We start from the raw sequence: 17,301 nt of genomic DNA, 5'->3' as shown, positions 1-17,301 counted from the left end.
AACCAGTATTCGATGAAATGCTGAAAGGTATCCTGTCAGAAGAGGAAGAAGAAAAGGTAAAGATACAAATTATGAACAACAAACATGCATCTATCAACAATTGTATCTAAGAATCAAGTGAATAAATAATCTGGTGATCATAATAGAATCAGGGACATAGAAAGGGATTGGACTGACTATTCTTTGGGGGGAAAGGGGTGTGGGAGATGCGGAAAGAGACTGGACAAAAGTCGTGCACCTATGGATGAGGACAGAGGGTGGGGAGTGAGGGCGGAGGGTGGGGTGGGAACTAGGGGAGTTATGGGGGGGAAAAAAGAGGAACAAATGTAATAATCTGAACAATAAAGACTTAATAAAAAAAATATCTTTAGTGTTAAACATTCAGCCAGTTTTTTGGGTTACTTACGTTGAACACTGGCATGCTCTTTGGTGGATGTAGTTGATGAGCCCCTTAAAAGATTTTTTTGAAAAATAAAGGCTTGGGAATATTCTAGAACAGCCACGGGCAATGAATTGCCCGTTTGAAATGAATAAAACTAAAAAAAAAAAAAAAAGACCGTACCCTTTTATGTAATGATGTTTACTTTGAATTTATATTAGTTCACACAAACACTCCATCCATGCTTTTGTTCCAGCCCTCCAGTCCAGTTTAAGAACCCATTGTGGCTCTCGAGTCAAAAAGTTTGCCCACCTCTGTTCTAGAAAGTGGAGGCAGAGGGCTTGGTGTAATAAAATATAAATAGAATACATACTCACCTTTATTTATGAAACCGTACATGGTAAGATTTTGCCTACATCCCAATTTTATCTCCTGTCCACTACCTACTAGCTTCTTCAGCCTTCCCTCTCTTCGGCAGGAACAGCAGCCACCCCTTATGTCAGGGCTATCATGCTTGCTGTTCCCAGACAGGGCTGGTGGCTCCACGCCTTTGCATGGCTGCCTCCTCATTTCCGGTTGTCTGTCAGAATGTCACCTCCAAGAGGCTTTTCTGGAATCCACTCGGAGGCAGTCCTCCTTCCCAGTCACATTCTGTCATATCATCCTGTTTGCCTTCCTATCTCACAGAAAAGCACAGTTCTTTTTTTTTTAAAATATATTTTATTGATTTTAGAGAGGAAGGAAGAGGGAGAGCTAGAAATATCAATGATGAGAGAGAATCATTGGCTGCCTCCTGCGTGCCCACTACTGGGTACTGAGCCCGCATGTGCCCTTGGCCGGAATCGAACCTGGGACCCTTCAGTCTGCAGACCGACGCTCTATCCATTGAGCCAAACCAGCTAGGGTGAAAAGCACAGTTCTTAACATGTTATAAAGTCAAGCTCATTAATTAATCTTTTAAAATATATATTTTATTGATTTTTTACAGAGACGAAGGGAGAGGGATAATTAGAAACATCGATCAGCTGCTTCCTGCACACTCTCTACTGGGGATGTGCCCGCAACCAAGGTACATGCCCTTGACTGGAATCGAACCTGGGACCCTTGAGTCCGCAGGCTGATGCTCTATCCACTGAGCCAAACCGGTTAAGGCAGGTTCATTAATTTAAATGTTCCCTCTACCTATCAGCCAGACTACAAGCCCATGAGAGCAGACTCTTATTCATGGCTGTTTCTAAGCTTCCAAAACCCTACCTGGCACAGACAAGTGCTCAAATGTTTTGAATGAATGACATAGGAATCATTTCTCTCTAGCAGCCCATGAGGCAAAGGGTGGCTGGGGTTCCAGACCCGGGAGAACTGGAACAATCTTGGAAGAGAAGAGAGCGCAGCAAGAAGTGACAGTCCAGCTGGAAGCGTCCTTCAAACAGGAGATGGCAAGTGAACTATAGGAGCAAGGACTCAAAAGGTGCAAAGGAAAGGAGACAAGGAGTATTACAGAGTGCCTGCAGGTGGGAATGGCCCGGGTTTATCTGAAGATCTGCACCACTACTAGCTTCTGCAGCCTTCTGCTAGGACTGAAGTGGGACTACAGTGGGTAAAGGGGGAATATCAAAAGGACAGCTGAAGAAGTCATCTGGACCCATGAATTTTGAGCATTTGGTGAGATCCATACAAAATAGTTAAAAGATGGGGGAGAAGTGAAGGACACCTATAATACTTCCAACAAGTTTTTTTTTAAAAAATGGTTAAAAGGGTCCTAAACATGCAAATCTTCAGGGTAAGGATAACCCCAAAATTCCTTTTAATAAAAGATAATGTTTTTAGAAAACATGAAATAGGGCCCAGCCAGCGTGGCCCGGTGGTAGAGCATCAACATACGAACTAGGAGGTCATGGTCTGATTCCCGGTCAGGTCACATACCGGGTTGCAGATTCGATCCCCAGTGTGAGGTGTGCAGGAGGCAGCCAATCAGTGATTCTCATCATTGATATTTCTCTCTCCCCATCTATGAAATAAATAAAAATATATTTTTTACAAAAAGAAAACATGAAATAGGCATTCCAATCAACTTATGTTTCACAAGGCCTACAGGTGAGTGTTGATGAGATCACTCATTTGGTGGCATCCAAATTCTAAACACCAAGCTATTAAGTTAAAAAGATCATATAATCTATTGAAAAAATTTTTTCAAAGTTTGTCCCAACCCCAATTAAGGCTAAAATGGATATATAACCCTCATATTTAAGGATTCTATTAGTCCTGGTAGAGTTCAATTATTACAGTTAGATTCTAATGTCCAGAGTTGGATAAAATAAGGGAAAACCAGCACTCTTAAAAATTGTTATGTGGTTTGGCCCCAAGTTAAAAATAATTGAGCCAGCATTCAAAACTTAATTTCAAATAAAAATGTGGGATTCTTAGCTTCTAAGAAAAGATCTGAGGCTCTAGTAATAATGGGCCCTTCGGCAGCAGTTCGCTGGAACAGAGTGTCAGTGGGCGCCCCAGGCCTGCTATATGCATCACCATAGTCCATAAAATGCTTCTCCAACCTCACTCTGCACTGGAATCCCCTGGGGATCCTGTTAAAAACAGGCTCTCAGTAGGTCGGAGTGTGGCCTGAAACTGCATTTATGAAGTTCTCGGGGTGGTGCAGACGCCGCTGGTCCTCCAACCAAACTTTAAATGGCAAGGCTATGAATTAACAATAAACACACATAAAAACAGAAATAAAAAAGCAAACATTACCTTTATTTAATAATCTGTGATATTTAAAATACAACTTATAGAACATCCACATTAACAATAGAATCCTGTGTTCAACAGTGATTTGGAAGCCCAGCTTTTCTAAGGCCCAGACAGGAAGGCCTGTGTGTGTACTAACGGCGAAAGACTCAGGCGAGTGCACAGACAAGGGCTGCAGAGTTGAGTCCTGAGCAAATGGCACCGTCACAGTGCACTTGTGTCATGGCCAAGACAATGCTTTTATTTCAGATGTTTTAGTACTTGAATTTCAAATAGTTTATTTATATAGAAGACTAATTTTTAAAAAATTATTTCTAGTAATCCAGTGTTGTAGAAAGTAGATAACCACATTCAAATGTACATTTGCCTCTTAAAAAAAAAAAAAGCATTAAAAACATTCCCAGAAACATTCACCTTTGAACTCTGCCAGAGAAAACTGACCTGCTTCCTCAATAAGTCAGGAATTCCCACATATACTTCATATTGCTTCCCACTTCTTGACTCATTATTAATTTAGCATGCCAACTACTGTGAAACTAGAAGTATGTTACTAGTATTACTTCTTAAAATGCCAGCTCAGTTTGGGTGAAAAACAGCAAAGATTTCCTTCAAATTAAAAAAAAAATCAAAATTCAGGAATTAACCAACTATGTCAATAATCTTTTTGTTCATGATAGCAGAATGGAACAAAAAATACTTTTGTTATGTGTAAGGCTCTAAAAGATACAACCCAGTTCACTTCTTTAGCAAAAGATACTGGTTTTAAAGGGACCAGGAATGAAGGAAAGTTTTTATTTGAAAATATTAGCTCAGCTGGTGTGGCTCAGTTGGTTGAGCATCACTCCATACACCGGAAGGTTGCGAGTGTGATCCTAGTTAGGGCAAGTGCTGGGATGCGGGTTTGATCCTCATTCAGGGAGCATACAGAGGGCAACCAATAGATGTCTCTTTCTCTCTTCCTTCCTCTCTAAACATGTCCTCCAGTGAGGATTTAAAAAAAAATAAAAAAACAAGAAAAATTATCTACACTACTGAGATTAGTTGATCCAATGTTTTCTCTTAATTAACATTACACACATGTCCATACTTGTGAGGCCCCGATGTAACAATTCACTTTGAAAGTAGTGGTCATGGGCCTCTCTAATTGCAGGTCAAGTTTTTAGTAGGAAGCCATCAATATTAATTATTGAATCTTCCTCAGAATTTAACACATCAAGATTTTTCAATTGAAGATATTTCAATTATTTTGTGTATGTACTGAGTCAATTCTTTTTTTGAATTTGGGCAGGTCCAATGGGCCAATTTTAAGACATTTAGTAAATCTCGGAACTAGCATGATACTATTAAATATCGCATCAAAAAGCAGACATTAAAAATGTGATTTAGGCTCTGACTAGAATAAAATTTACTTTATTGAACTTAATAGTATGTGAAACAATGTAGACTATGGGTAATTTTGCATATGAGTCTCAACTAATTTTGAGGTTTTTTCCCCACTAACTTTGGCATGAATAAAGTCATAATTAAGAAAAATAAAGGCTTAAAGAAAAAAAAAGCACCTTCTTAAATATTCTGTGAATTGTAAATTATTTGGCCAAGATCTTAGAGCTGAATGAAATATAGTTTACCCACTGCAATCACTTCAAACAATTTACAGTACTGAAATATTTGTAAGTTAATTACTGTAAAAATGTAAATTGATGGTTTTAGATCAGAGGTTAACTATTCCAAAATTTAAAACATAAATAACTATTTATTAAATCTGACATCTCAAAATATGAAAGTGGCATTTCCAAAGCTTGTTTAAACTTTACTTCTAACACTAGCATTGCCACTGTATGTATTTTATCTTAGTAATACAAGCTATACATTAGAAAAATGATACCAATAGTTTAAATATTAAACATTAAGGTGTTCCCAATTGGTGAAACAGAATGGAAATCTTAATATAAAGTTGTTAGCAGGACAGTTGTGAATTTTATTGTTCCTTTCTTCTAGGTTGTTTATAGTAAACAGCAGTTCCTGATGTGTGATCTGTAGCTTTTTGTAACTTTTACATTTTCTGATACTGTGATTATGAGCCCTGGCATCTTTTCATACTGGCCAATCAATGGAATTTAAATGTTCAATTAGACTTAACCTCGTCCAAACAAGATGGCACTGTACTGGTGATTTTGGATCTGCCTGCCAAATATAACAATGTCACAACAAACTAAATGAACACACTGCAATGTACCCAGTGTGCGCTCAGCTTTGCTTTGTAAAGAATCCCTGGCAAATGAAGGTCGACATGCTGTATTTCCCTAAAGGCTTTGACAAAGGCGTGTAATATAAAAACTTTATAAACTCTAGGTTAAAACTTACGTGTATTCATCCTCTCGTTTTTATATTAAGTAGCTCATCAATTCAAGTGAATGAAGAGTTTTAAAGTAAATTTCCAATGGGAAAAAATAAAGGCCAAATACATATTTTGATTTGTATGTCTTGAGAGAGTAGTACTAAACTCTAACATCACTTGCAGTTTTAAAGTTTTATAATTCTTCTGAGACATTCTCAACTGCCAAAAGAAAACTAGACTTTGAAGCAAAATTCTAATTTTAAGTAAGGGAAACCTCAGAAGACTTCATTTGGCACAAAATAATGACTAAAAAAATCTGTCTTTTTCCAAGAAAAAGCTATATCATAATCATAAATAAAATGCATTTTCTCATCTCTTTTCACTTAGCAATAAATCCTAGATAAAAAAAATTTCCCTGATAAAATGTGTGCAGCCACACACCAATATGGCAACACACCATATTTTATTTTTCTAAGTCATCAGCTGCAATGTCTTCTTACATTTCAGCTTATAAACAATTTGACATTCAAAAGGGCTTCAAAAGGGGATGGAGGATGAGGGATGAGGAGATGACAGAATCTAAAACACCCATTTCAAAGAGACCTAGTTAATTTTCACCTAAATCATACCATTGTATTGACCTAGCAAGAAACTCTCTGATCATCACAAAGAATGTTTATCAAAACTAAAGACTTTTTTATTTACAGACCCATTCAGTTCTATGTGACTTCTATAATTCTTAAGCTATTTTAAACAACCAAGTGTTAAATCACAGTATAAATTTTAATATATTTTATGAGTAAATTATTTTCATGTTCCAGACCATCATCTCTGGCAAGCTATACCTATTAGAAGATGTAGAGCAGAAGCTGACATCTATCTAACATTCCATGACCCAGCTGTAAACAGAACAGACAGCTCCATCACAAGAGGAAAAAAAAATAAATTGGCTCTGCTACTAAAATTGAAGGCCAAATTTTGTCTAACATACATTCATGGTGGGTATTAGATGTTGTCTTACACCAGAAGGAAACTTGCTTGCATACCGTGTTTCTGTTTTTCTCACCGGGTAAAGGGGAAAAGAAGTGTGCTGGAGAGAGGGTGATGACACAGCTGCAAAGTTCCAACACACTGAGAAGACATTCATGAAGCATCTGGGAAAGGATGTGCTCACACGTTTCAGAAATGCTCATTTATTCTTAAATACTTGTGCAGAGCTGACTTGCGAGTTTAGGAATGCACCAGAATCATGACATAATGATCCCACCTTGGAGGGCTTAAAAAGAAAACCTCAAGAAAAATTACCATCTTTTAAGAGTTGTAGAAAAATAATAAAAACCAGGCAGCAGATAAATTGTGACCAGAGACAATAACATGAGGAAACATCCAAGTGCACCATACGTAGGTGGAGGGAGAACACTTATCCTCTGGAACCGTTCCTATTATCAACATAGAGAAGAGACACTGTCCTAAAAGGTTCATTTAGTTAACGAGACATAGAAGCAACTACTGTATTAGGTGATGAAAGTGAGCCAATTACCTACACAGAAGGGAGAAGAAAACAAAATATATGGGAAAACTTCTGTGGCAAGAGCTTATTAGTTGGTCTGCAAAAAGAGTCAAGAAAAATGCCCTAATTTTAGACACATTAGATATTGCACACTCAAAAATGGAAAAGGAACATTGAGAAAACTATTATTAATTTCTTTAGCTGCTGGATGCCTCTTTGGCTAGTATTTGAGTGATTATGACTTAGTCCTACAACTGATGCATTTTTCTACTTTCTCATCTTTTTGTTTGCAGACCACCTAAAAGTCTTATTCCTCTGTTGAACCCCGTTCTCTTTGACACATTACTAAATAGACCCTATGCTTTAATCACACAAGACAATGCTGGAAAGTATGACTATTTTAGAGACTTGTAAAAGGTATTATTTTTTTTCTTCGGTTATGAAATTATTTCTAACAGTTTCTAAAGACATGGTCACAGCTGCCTGAAGCATGTCTTCTTCACTCATATCACCTGTGGGGAAAGAAAATACACATATTTCTTAGATATTTCTGGAAAATTATCAGTCATCAAAAGGTAAACTCTTAGAAAATGTATTTGTTTGACTACTATAGTTTCCTTTTTGTTTTTTAAATTTTAAAATAGTAAACTTCACGAATTTAGTTTTGTTAAGTTTTGACAAATGCATTGAGTTGAATACCTACCATCACACCCAGACACAGAACTGTTCCACTGTCCCCTCCAAATTCCCTCTTGCTCCCCCTTTGTGGCCAATCTCCATCCCCTAATCCTAGACAACCACTGATACATTCTCTGCCCCACAGTTTGCCTTTCCCTGCATGTCAACATAAATGGGTGAAGCAGTATGTATGGAGCCTTTTGAGTATGGCGAAATACACATTCATTACTTAAAAAAAAATCTGTTTTGAAAATTTATTCACAGAAGTTACAAAGATAATTCAGACAGGACTTGGATACACTTTGGCTCAATTTCACCAAATCTTATATAAGTATAGCTTAAGCCAAAACCTGGATATTCACACTGGTACAATGTTGTGTAGTTCTATGGTATTTTATCATATGTGCAGATCTGTGTAACCACCACCAAGACAGAGAACTGCTACAGTGCCACAAAGATCTGCCTCCTCCTATTCCTTTATATTCATGCCCACATCTCTTCCCATTACCTCCCCTACCTGCAGTAACGACTAAGCTGTTCCCTGTCACTATGAATCTGTCGTTTTTAGAATGTTACACAAATAGAATCATACAGAATAAGCACTTTTGACGCCTTTTTTTATTTTATTTTTTTTCCACTCAGCATAGTGCCCTTGAGAGTCATCCAAGTTTGCTGCATGTATCAATACTTGGTTTCTTTTTAAACCTGAGTAGTATTCCAGTGTGGATGTACTAGGTTAAGTATTCACCTCCTGTAGGTCATCTTGGTTGTTTCCAGTTTTTGGTTATAACAAATAAAGCTGTTATGAATTTTTGTGTACAGGTTTTTACATGGACAGAAGTTTTCATTTCTCTGTACTAAATTCTCAGGAGTGTAACTGCTGGGTTGAGAGAAACTCCCAAGGTATTTTCCAGAGTGGCTGTACTAGTTCAAATGAAATGCAGAAACCTAACATCCCTTTACACCCCTTTATTCTCCCCTGTTTAAAACTGCCTTAAATATTTTGTATATACACACTAAAAGTCAAATCAATGTTATAATTCTTGCTTTAATCATCAAACATAACTTAGAAAACTCAAAAGGAAAGTCTAGTATGTTTACCCCTATTTTTACTCTATTATTCTTTTTTCCTTCCTGATGTTCCAGGATTACTGTTTAGAGAACTTCCTTTAGCCATTATTTTAGAGTTAGGTTTACTGTGACAAAGTCTCTAATTCCCCCCTTCATTCTTGAAGGAAATTTTCACTGGATCTAGAAATCTATGTTGAGAGTTCTTTTCTTTCAGCTCTTGAAAAATGTGCCATTTCCTTCTGACCTCCAACATTTCAGATGAGAAATTTGCTATTATGCAAAATTGCTGTAGGTTAAGTTATTTCTGGCTGTCTTCAAATTTTCTTTTTTGTGTCTTCCATTTTCAGAAATTAGACTATATGTGCCTTAGTATGGATTTCCCTGGATTTATCCTGTTTGAGGTCCACTGATCATTTTGAATCGGTAGGTTTATATCTTTTGCCAAATTAGGAGAATTTTCAGCCATTACTTATTCAAATACTTTTTCAGCCCCAACCCCTTTCTCATCTCCTTCCTGGATTCCCATGGAACATGTTACATCTTTTATTATAGTCCCACAGGTCTTAAAGGCTGTTAATTTTCCTAGTCTAATTCTCTCTGTTGCTCAGAATGGGAAATTTATTTTCTTTTTTAAATCATTTTTATTGATTCTGAGAGAAGGAAAGGGAGAGATAGAAACAGTGATAAAAGAGAACATCAATCGGTTGCCTCCTGCATGCCCCCTACTGGGGATCGAGCCAGCAACCCATGCATGTGCCCTGACTGGAAATTGAACGTGTGACCTCTTGGTGCATGGGATAAGGCTGAACCAACTAAGCCATACCAGCGGGCAGGATGGGAAACTTCTGTTCTGTTGTCAAGTTCACTGACTCTTTCCTGTCCTTCCATTTGCCTGTTGGGTCCATCCACTAAGTTTTAAAATTTCAGTTACTATTTTTCAGTTCTAAGAGTTCCATTTAGTTCTTCTTTTAAAAAAACATTTTTTTAATTGATTTCAGAGAAAGGAAGGGAGATAGAGCTAGAAACATCAATGATGAGAGAGAATCACTGATTGGCTGCCTCCTGCACACTACTAGGGATCAAGCCGAAACCCAGGGATGTGCCCTGACTGGGAATTGAACCATGACCTCTTCGTTCATGGGTTGGCGCTCCACCGAGCCACACCAGCCGGGCTTGGATCTTTATAGCTCCTCTATTTTTCTAATTTTTCACTGTTTCAAGCATATCTGTAATTGCTCATCGTAGCATTTTTATGATGGCTGCTTTACAAATCCTTGTCAGGAACTTCGAACATCAGTGTCATCTAGGTAATGGTGCTTAGTAATTTCTTTTGTTATTCAAGGTGAACTTTTCCTGACTATTGGTATGACAAGTGATTCTGGGTTGACTCAGAGACATCTGGATATTAGGAGACGTGGAATCTTATTTAAATCTTCTCTTTTAACAGGCCTCCTCCGACACAGCACCAGGTGGGGGAAAGGCTGCTACTCTGCTGCTGCTGCCAGATAGGGGAGGGTGTGTGTGATCACAACTGCTGAGCACATGTGGGAGTTCTGGCTTCCCACTGTCCTCCACTGATGTCTCCATGACTAGGAGGGTAGGGAGGCCTTGTTACTGTTTCTCACCGACACTGTGGGAGTAGCCTTGTTCCCGCCTCAATGACAATCCTGAATCTGCACTAAGCCTCTCCTGACACCACCCAGGCAGGAAGCCAGAGGGACACCTCTTTATTGCTGGTGCAAGTCCAGGACACACGACCACTGACACATGGCAAAGGCAGCCTTGCTGCCTCCTGGAGGAGTAATAAAAACTCCAGTTCCCCACTTGGCTTTCTTGGACAGCACCTAGGCCAGGGGGCGGGGAGGTGTGCCTCATGACTGCCAGGTGGGGATACAAGTCTAGGCTCCCACTTGGCCTCTGCTGACAGGGTGAGGTGGCAGTAGGGCCGGTTTATTTACCTCATCCAGTTTGGCTGGACTACGGTTTTTATTATCAAAGAGTTTCTGTCTTGTTCGGTGGTCCCTTTCCTCATCACTTCTTTCTTGGTTTGCACCTGTGGTTTCTCCAGCACAAGGTCCATGACAAGATCCATGAGGCAAAAAGAAAACCCAGGTCTGCCTCGCACATCTGTCTTCTCTCTACCTTTCAGACTCTTAGGTTTGTTTAATACCTTGGTTCTCAACCTGTGGGTCGCGACCCCTTTGGCACTCGAATGACCCTTTCACAGGGGTCGCCTAAGACCATCCTGCATATCAGATATTTACATGACGATTCATAACAGTAGCAACATTACAGTTATGAAGTAGCAACGAAAATAATTTTATGGTTGGGTCACAACCATAAAAAGGGCCAGAAGGTTGAGAACCACTGGTTTAATACAAATGCTCAGGGCTGCTAGCTGTACTTAGCAGGAGTAGAAAACAGTACCAGTTCACCCCTTTTTATTGCTAATACAGTCCATTGTTTGGATGTGCCACAGGTTGTCCATCCATTTACCAACTGAAGGACAACATTTAGGCAGTTTCCAGTTTGAGGCAATTATGAATAAAGCTGCTCTTAGGAGTCACATGCAAGTCTTTTCTGTGAAAACCTCTTTTTCCTTTTTCTTGGTTTATACACCTAGGAGTGGGACCAATAGATCACACGGTTCAGTTTACTTTAAGAAAATATTAAACCCTTTTCCAAAGGTGCTGTGCCATTTTACATTTCTACTAACAATGTATGCGAGTCCCAGTCACTCTAATCCTTGTCAGCCTCTGGTATTGTCAATTTTATTTCTTTAGCAAACCATTCTCAAAGGTGCGTAATGGTATGTCATTGTGGTTTTAATTTGCATTTCCCTAATGATGAGTGATGTTGGGCATATTTTAATGTGCTTATTTGTCACTCATATATTTATTTGGTGAAGTATCCATTCAAATCCTCTGCCCATTTTTTGAGTTGTTTTCTTATCTCAGTTTTGAGAGTTCTTCACACATTCTGCTTAGAAGTCCTTTGTCATATACATTTTGTCACTCAACTTCTACTAAACAATAACTGGCCCAAGTTTATGACTTATTAATAAACCCAGGCCTGATAGGTAACTCTAGACTTCCTGTTGCTACTTAGACTACACTTAGGGGGTTTTAGTTGTCCAGGGGGTAAGATGTATTTATTTTCTACCTAGCAATATTCATTACTTCTGAAGAACTTGCGTAGAATGTATTAATTACTGTGACGTTGCAGGGTATCGTTTATAATTTTAAAGCAAAATACCCTTTGAGTGCTCTAGTCTGCCTGCTCTTTAATCCAGAGAAATTTAGATTACAAATTCATTCAAAATTTCAATACAATTAAAGAGAGAAGAAACAGCCTGTAAAGCCAAAATCACACAGAGCCTATGTGTCCAACAGTATGCAGGTAACGACCGTGATGTATAGTCGGAGGTGTACCTGGATCACGGCCAAGTGCTCCTGAACTTGTGGTTGGTGTTTCACGTGGGTGTGGAAGCTGTCCTGGTGGATTCTGCTGCTGCCTCTGCTGCTGTTGCTGCTGCTGTTGCTGCTGCCTGAAACATGCAAAGGACAATGTACATTAAACAAACAAACCCTCAGAATAAATACGCCATGAGAAGTGCTATTCACATGGAAAATAAATGGTTCCACAAAACAAAAGTCACTGACATGAAAACCACAAAAGGATGCAAGAGCAATCAGCCTGATATATATATATTAGTTAAAAGTATCACAGTGCGATCCTACAAAATCTGGATGTAAAATTTGCATTTATCAGAGAAATTAATAGACAGGTGTTTTTAACCACAAAATAACACATTGTACAAAAGGATTCACTGGCAGTTATTTTTATGCAAATGTGTTGGTTTACAGATCCTTAATATGGTGGGAGGTCACTGAAAATAAGCACTTCAAGGAAAGGAAAGCATCTCTAATTACCATAAGCGTTAACATGATCTTTCCATGGCTGGCTCTTTCCTGTCATTCAGATCTGAGCTTAGTATCTCCTCAGAGATACCTTTCCTGCCCACCGTCCTCAGTGGCCACCTGGCATTCCCCCTATCCCATCACTTCATTTTAATTTCCAGCATGAACTTATCACCATGTGTTCTGTCTTCCTCTTTAGAATGTAAGCTAACAAGAGTACTCCCCTTATCTTGTTTGTTGCCCAGTGCATAAAACTATGCTAGGCATTAGTAGACACTCATCAACTACTTGATGAACTCTTTAATATACATTACCAAGTTTCAGTAATATCTATTGCATTAAAATAAGTTCTCCCTGTATTTTTTTAAGCAGGAGAAACAATGTCATAAAACATTTAAACATGATGGTTATAATGTAATAGGTAGATGCTTGTACTGAGAAAATATACATTGAAGTGCTGACATGTAATGAGAAATCATGTCTGCAAGTTATTCTCAAATGGTTCAGAAATGTCAACAACTGGGGAATCTGAGCGATGGGTATATGGAGCTCTGTGAACTATTTCTGCATTTATGCATATTTTAAATGATTTCATATATACATATATATGCTAAAATTAAAAAAATTAAAAACAGCAACAATCTGAGAAGCCATAGCTTTCAAAAAAATGCATAAAAGGATTTTTAAAGGAAACAGAATTTTAAAATTAGTGGTAATACTATTAATAGCACATTTTTTCCTAGGGTCCCCCTTAATCTTGTGTTTTAAACATGAGCAACAAAGAAAATTCAACCAGTGGGGAACCTCATTTCTCCTTGTTGGTCTTGGAGCAAGCACACTGACATCTGCACGTGTTTATGACGCTGGTGTGCAGGCTAATGACGCACACGTGGGCAGTATACGCCCACTAGCATACTCTGACTCTGGAACGTGGCACAAGAAGGACAGGATTTCCTAGCACATCCCATCTCTCTCCAGGCCCTCTTCCTTCTCCACTCAAGAAAACATATAGAATGCAAGGGAGTGACAGGTGAGACAGCGACTTTAGAGAGGTAACTTTTATTCTACTTTAAATTCATGAGAAGTGAGTAAATGAACTGCCAACCTTGAAACACTTCTAACACCTTTCATATGTGATGACACCATAAGATAGAATGTGCGCAAATAGCACTCAGCATCCATTCCCACTGTGCCTTCTGTATCACAGAGTCGGGAAAGCTAAAAACGACATGTCTTACATTGCTTCAGACCTCAGATTCTGGAAAAAGAGTGCTTTTAAAGTATTTGAATGAGCTTTAAAGGGCAGAAATGAGGCACAGCCATCTCCCTGCTGCTTTCGCTGTTCTCTGCACCAAGTCAAGTCATGGGGATGCCAATCCCAGAATTCTGCTTTACGGCAGTTGCAGTGGAGCCAGATTGCATGTTCCTGAGTCTGCATGCCTAGGCAACTGTGGTGGCAGTTTCCTGATCCTAGGATCACAGCTCAGGAAGTGTGTTCCTAAACTCGATATCCCGATTCCCCATTATCTCAACTTGGGCAGTGGTCAAGGCTGTTCAGACAAGTTAGAATTCTGGAGGCCTGGCCTACAGCCTGCATTCAGCTCTTCCTAAGATTGTGTAAGGCCTTACCTTCTGTATTAAGTCCTTTCTGCTAAAAAAAACTCTCGTCGTTTATGTTTCTTAAACTGAACCCTGACCGAGCCATGCCACTGAAGCGGTGGCTCAAGTATTAGGCAATCAAAAAATGAAAGCAATCCATGACCATGAAAATAGTACTTGTTGGGAAACACTTTTTAAATTAAGAATCTGCATCATTTTAGAGAAAACCTGTGAGAAGACGTTAATCAGGCTAATGCCTATCTGTGGAGTACTTTATGGTTTATGAAATAGTTTTACATACCTTGCCTAATTTTATCCTGATAACGTGAGTAAAGGCAGGTTTTGTAAATGACATAGCTGATATAATAGTTTTGCCTGGGATTTTATGATAGGTAAAATGGGTTTAGAGATTATTCATGGGGAAAAAATACGGCTATGAAAAAATTTAACAACTCTTATTCATAACATATTAGCTTGTAACAGGTAGATTTTTAACAGTATTTTTATGCTACATGCATGAATACATTAAGTATGAAGCTTCAAATGTCCTACAAAAAAACAAAAACTCCCACCAAACCTATAAATTTTAATAAATAACAAGTTAGCACCATGGTCAGTTTGAAGAGGGCCAGAAGGAAGAAAGAGTTAACTCGAGAAGCTTACAGCCACATTTCCAAAGATGGAAGCTAGAGAGACAGGGGCCCATCTAGGCTTAATAATCAGAAATTCTAGTGAAAGGCAAATATTAGTTTTCAGCCCCTTTATTAATAAGCCCTACATGATTTTGAATGCTAGTCACTGTTAAAAAGAAATACCAAGAAATTAGCTCTTAACTCCGCTCAGCAACATTTGACTCTAAATCTTCTCTAGTTCTCCACTAATATTTTTTTTAAATGTTTTTATTGAGCCTGGCCAGCATAGCTGTGGTTGAGCATTGACTTAGGAACCAGGAGGTCACAGTTCGATTCCCAGTCAGGGCACATGCCCGGGTTGGCTTGGTCCCCAGTGTGGGGCCTGCAAGGCAGCTGCGATCAATGATTATCTCATCATTGATGTTTCTATCTCTCTTGTCCTTCCCCTTCCTGCAGGTGCAGGGAGACAACCAATCAAGAGGCACATTGAGGTTTTTCTCTCTCCTCTCTCTCCTCTCTCTCTCCCTCCCTCCCACCCTCCCTTCCTCTCTGACATCAATAAAAACATTTTAAAAATGTTTTTTATTGATTTTAGAGAAAGAGGAAGGGTGAGGGAGAGAAAGATAGAAAAATCGATGAGAGAAATATCTATCAGCTGCCTCCTGAGAGCCCCCTACTTTTGGGGATCAAGCCCAAAACCCAGACATCTAACAGGAAGCTAACCAGTGATCTCTCAGTGCACTGGACGATGCTCAACCAACTGAGCTACATCAGCCAGAGCCCCACCAGTATTTCTGAGATCAAACCAGGAGGCAGAGGATGAAAACCTGAAGCTGGAAACCTTCCCTGCACATCTTCCTCCCCATCAACTACTCTCCAACCAGGAGGGAGCTATCCCAATGCTCAGCCATCATAACAGGGCACAGGGTCGATAAAACATCTGCATCAGTTATCACTGGCATTGTGCTTGTTAGAATTTACTTAGTCATTACGAAATGTCACTGCATTATTCTTTCCACTCTAAAAAGTTCAATGCATTGAAAATTCTACATTTCTAATCCAAAATATCTTTTAAAATTTTTAAGTAAGAGAGGAATTTGTTTTTTATACTTTAAAAGACGGTTTCCTTTTCTTGGATGTATTTGTAAACTTTGTAGATTCTCTATTAAGTATGGCTGTTTGGACAATTTTATTCTGGCAAAAAACAACAACAACAACAAAAAAAACAAAGTCTGTAAAAACATGGTAGAAGAATCACTTGGAAATTATTTGGAAAGCAGTTTAGAAATCTGTTCATGTTCTTTAACTAAAAAATCTGACATCCTCAGAATAATTAGAACAACGATAGATTTGAGACACTGAGTCAGTACATGGATAGTTCGTTGCACCATTAATTATAATAGTAAAAATAAAAATGTTCATATGTAAATGATGATACACACATTAATTTTATAAAGTACCATATAGCCTATTTACAAAGAATACTTACTATTAGGGGAAATGGGTATAAGTAATATGTATGTGTGTCTGTGTGACGAGAAGAAAATGTGCCAAATACTGACATCAGTATTACATAAGGAAAGTAGAATTATGTTTTAATTCTGATATGTCTTACAATAAAATTTCTAGGGCATTCGTTTTTATCTAATTAAGTAGTTTTAAGTTATTTGTAATACTAACTAGATATTTTATGATATTATAAAATATTATTGTGTGACAATAGCATTTGGCTATGTAAAAAAATAAGCTCATATATTTAGAGAGGCGTACTGAAATAAATATGGATAAATGATATAATGATTTAGATTTGTTACAAAAAGAATCCCAACTTGGGGGTAGAAGAGTGACGAGCATAGGAGATGGGGACATAGAAACACAAGGCTGGTATGTGCTAATCTTTGTTAAATCTGGGTAATAGGGGTTCATTATGCTGGTTTCTCTACTTTTATATGAATTTTAAGTTTATCATATTTAAAAAATAAAAGTTAAATTTAAAAGGAAGAAGTACTAATAAGCACTATTTTGAAATTTTACATATAATTAATCTATTACTCTATCACTGAATAAAGACTAGAAATATCTCACATTAAGAGGATGTCAGTTGATCAGAATTTTCCTTCATATACTTCTGAGCTGTGACTTAAAAACAAACAAACACAGAAAACAAAGTAAATATTATCTTCATTACACCATCAAATTTTAGCTCCAATATCTTAGGTACCACTAACATACTGCCAATATGACTGTGAGAGGCTTCTCAGGTGCAGAGGTGTGGAGATGTGAGAATATGTGCATCTTAGAATTGATGAAGTACAGTAATTAACAGGCCAAGTTCAGCCACTGGCCTTTTGGTTTCTGATCTGGGATCAAAAAATCTGAATATCTGTTATAGATCTCGTAATTTCCAAGATGGATTTTTATCATTAAGA

The 17,301-nt window shown here is 38.2% G+C and overlaps 1 protein-coding gene across 4 annotated transcripts in view; it reads right to left on the bottom strand.

The window, feature by feature from the left end:
* Positions 1-3,109: 3,109 nt before the first annotated feature.
* Positions 3,110-17,301, bottom strand: part of ATXN3 (ataxin 3) — a 27,024-nt gene continuing 12,832 nt past the window's right edge. For 2 of the 4 annotated variants that reach the window (XM_006754709.2, XM_015571349.1), the window contains 2 exons: positions 12,153-12,268; positions 3,110-7,484 (listed from right to left, as the gene is read on the bottom strand). In XM_006754709.2, the coding sequence (XP_006754772.1) occupies positions 7,393-7,484; positions 12,153-12,268 (208 nt within the window). In that variant the 3' untranslated portion in view covers positions 3,110-7,392. Of the gene's footprint in view, positions 7,485-12,152; positions 12,269-16,957; positions 17,012-17,301 lie in introns of those variants that run through there. The other 2 variants (XM_015571339.1, XM_015571346.1) reach the window with 2 other exon arrangements.

This window comes from Myotis davidii, unplaced genomic scaffold, assembly GCF_000327345.1.
Source record: "Myotis davidii unplaced genomic scaffold, ASM32734v1 scaffold732, whole genome shotgun sequence".
Lineage (NCBI taxonomy): Eukaryota > Metazoa > Chordata > Mammalia > Chiroptera > Vespertilionidae > Myotis > Myotis davidii.
This window is presented reverse-complemented; position numbering and strand designations above follow the sequence as displayed.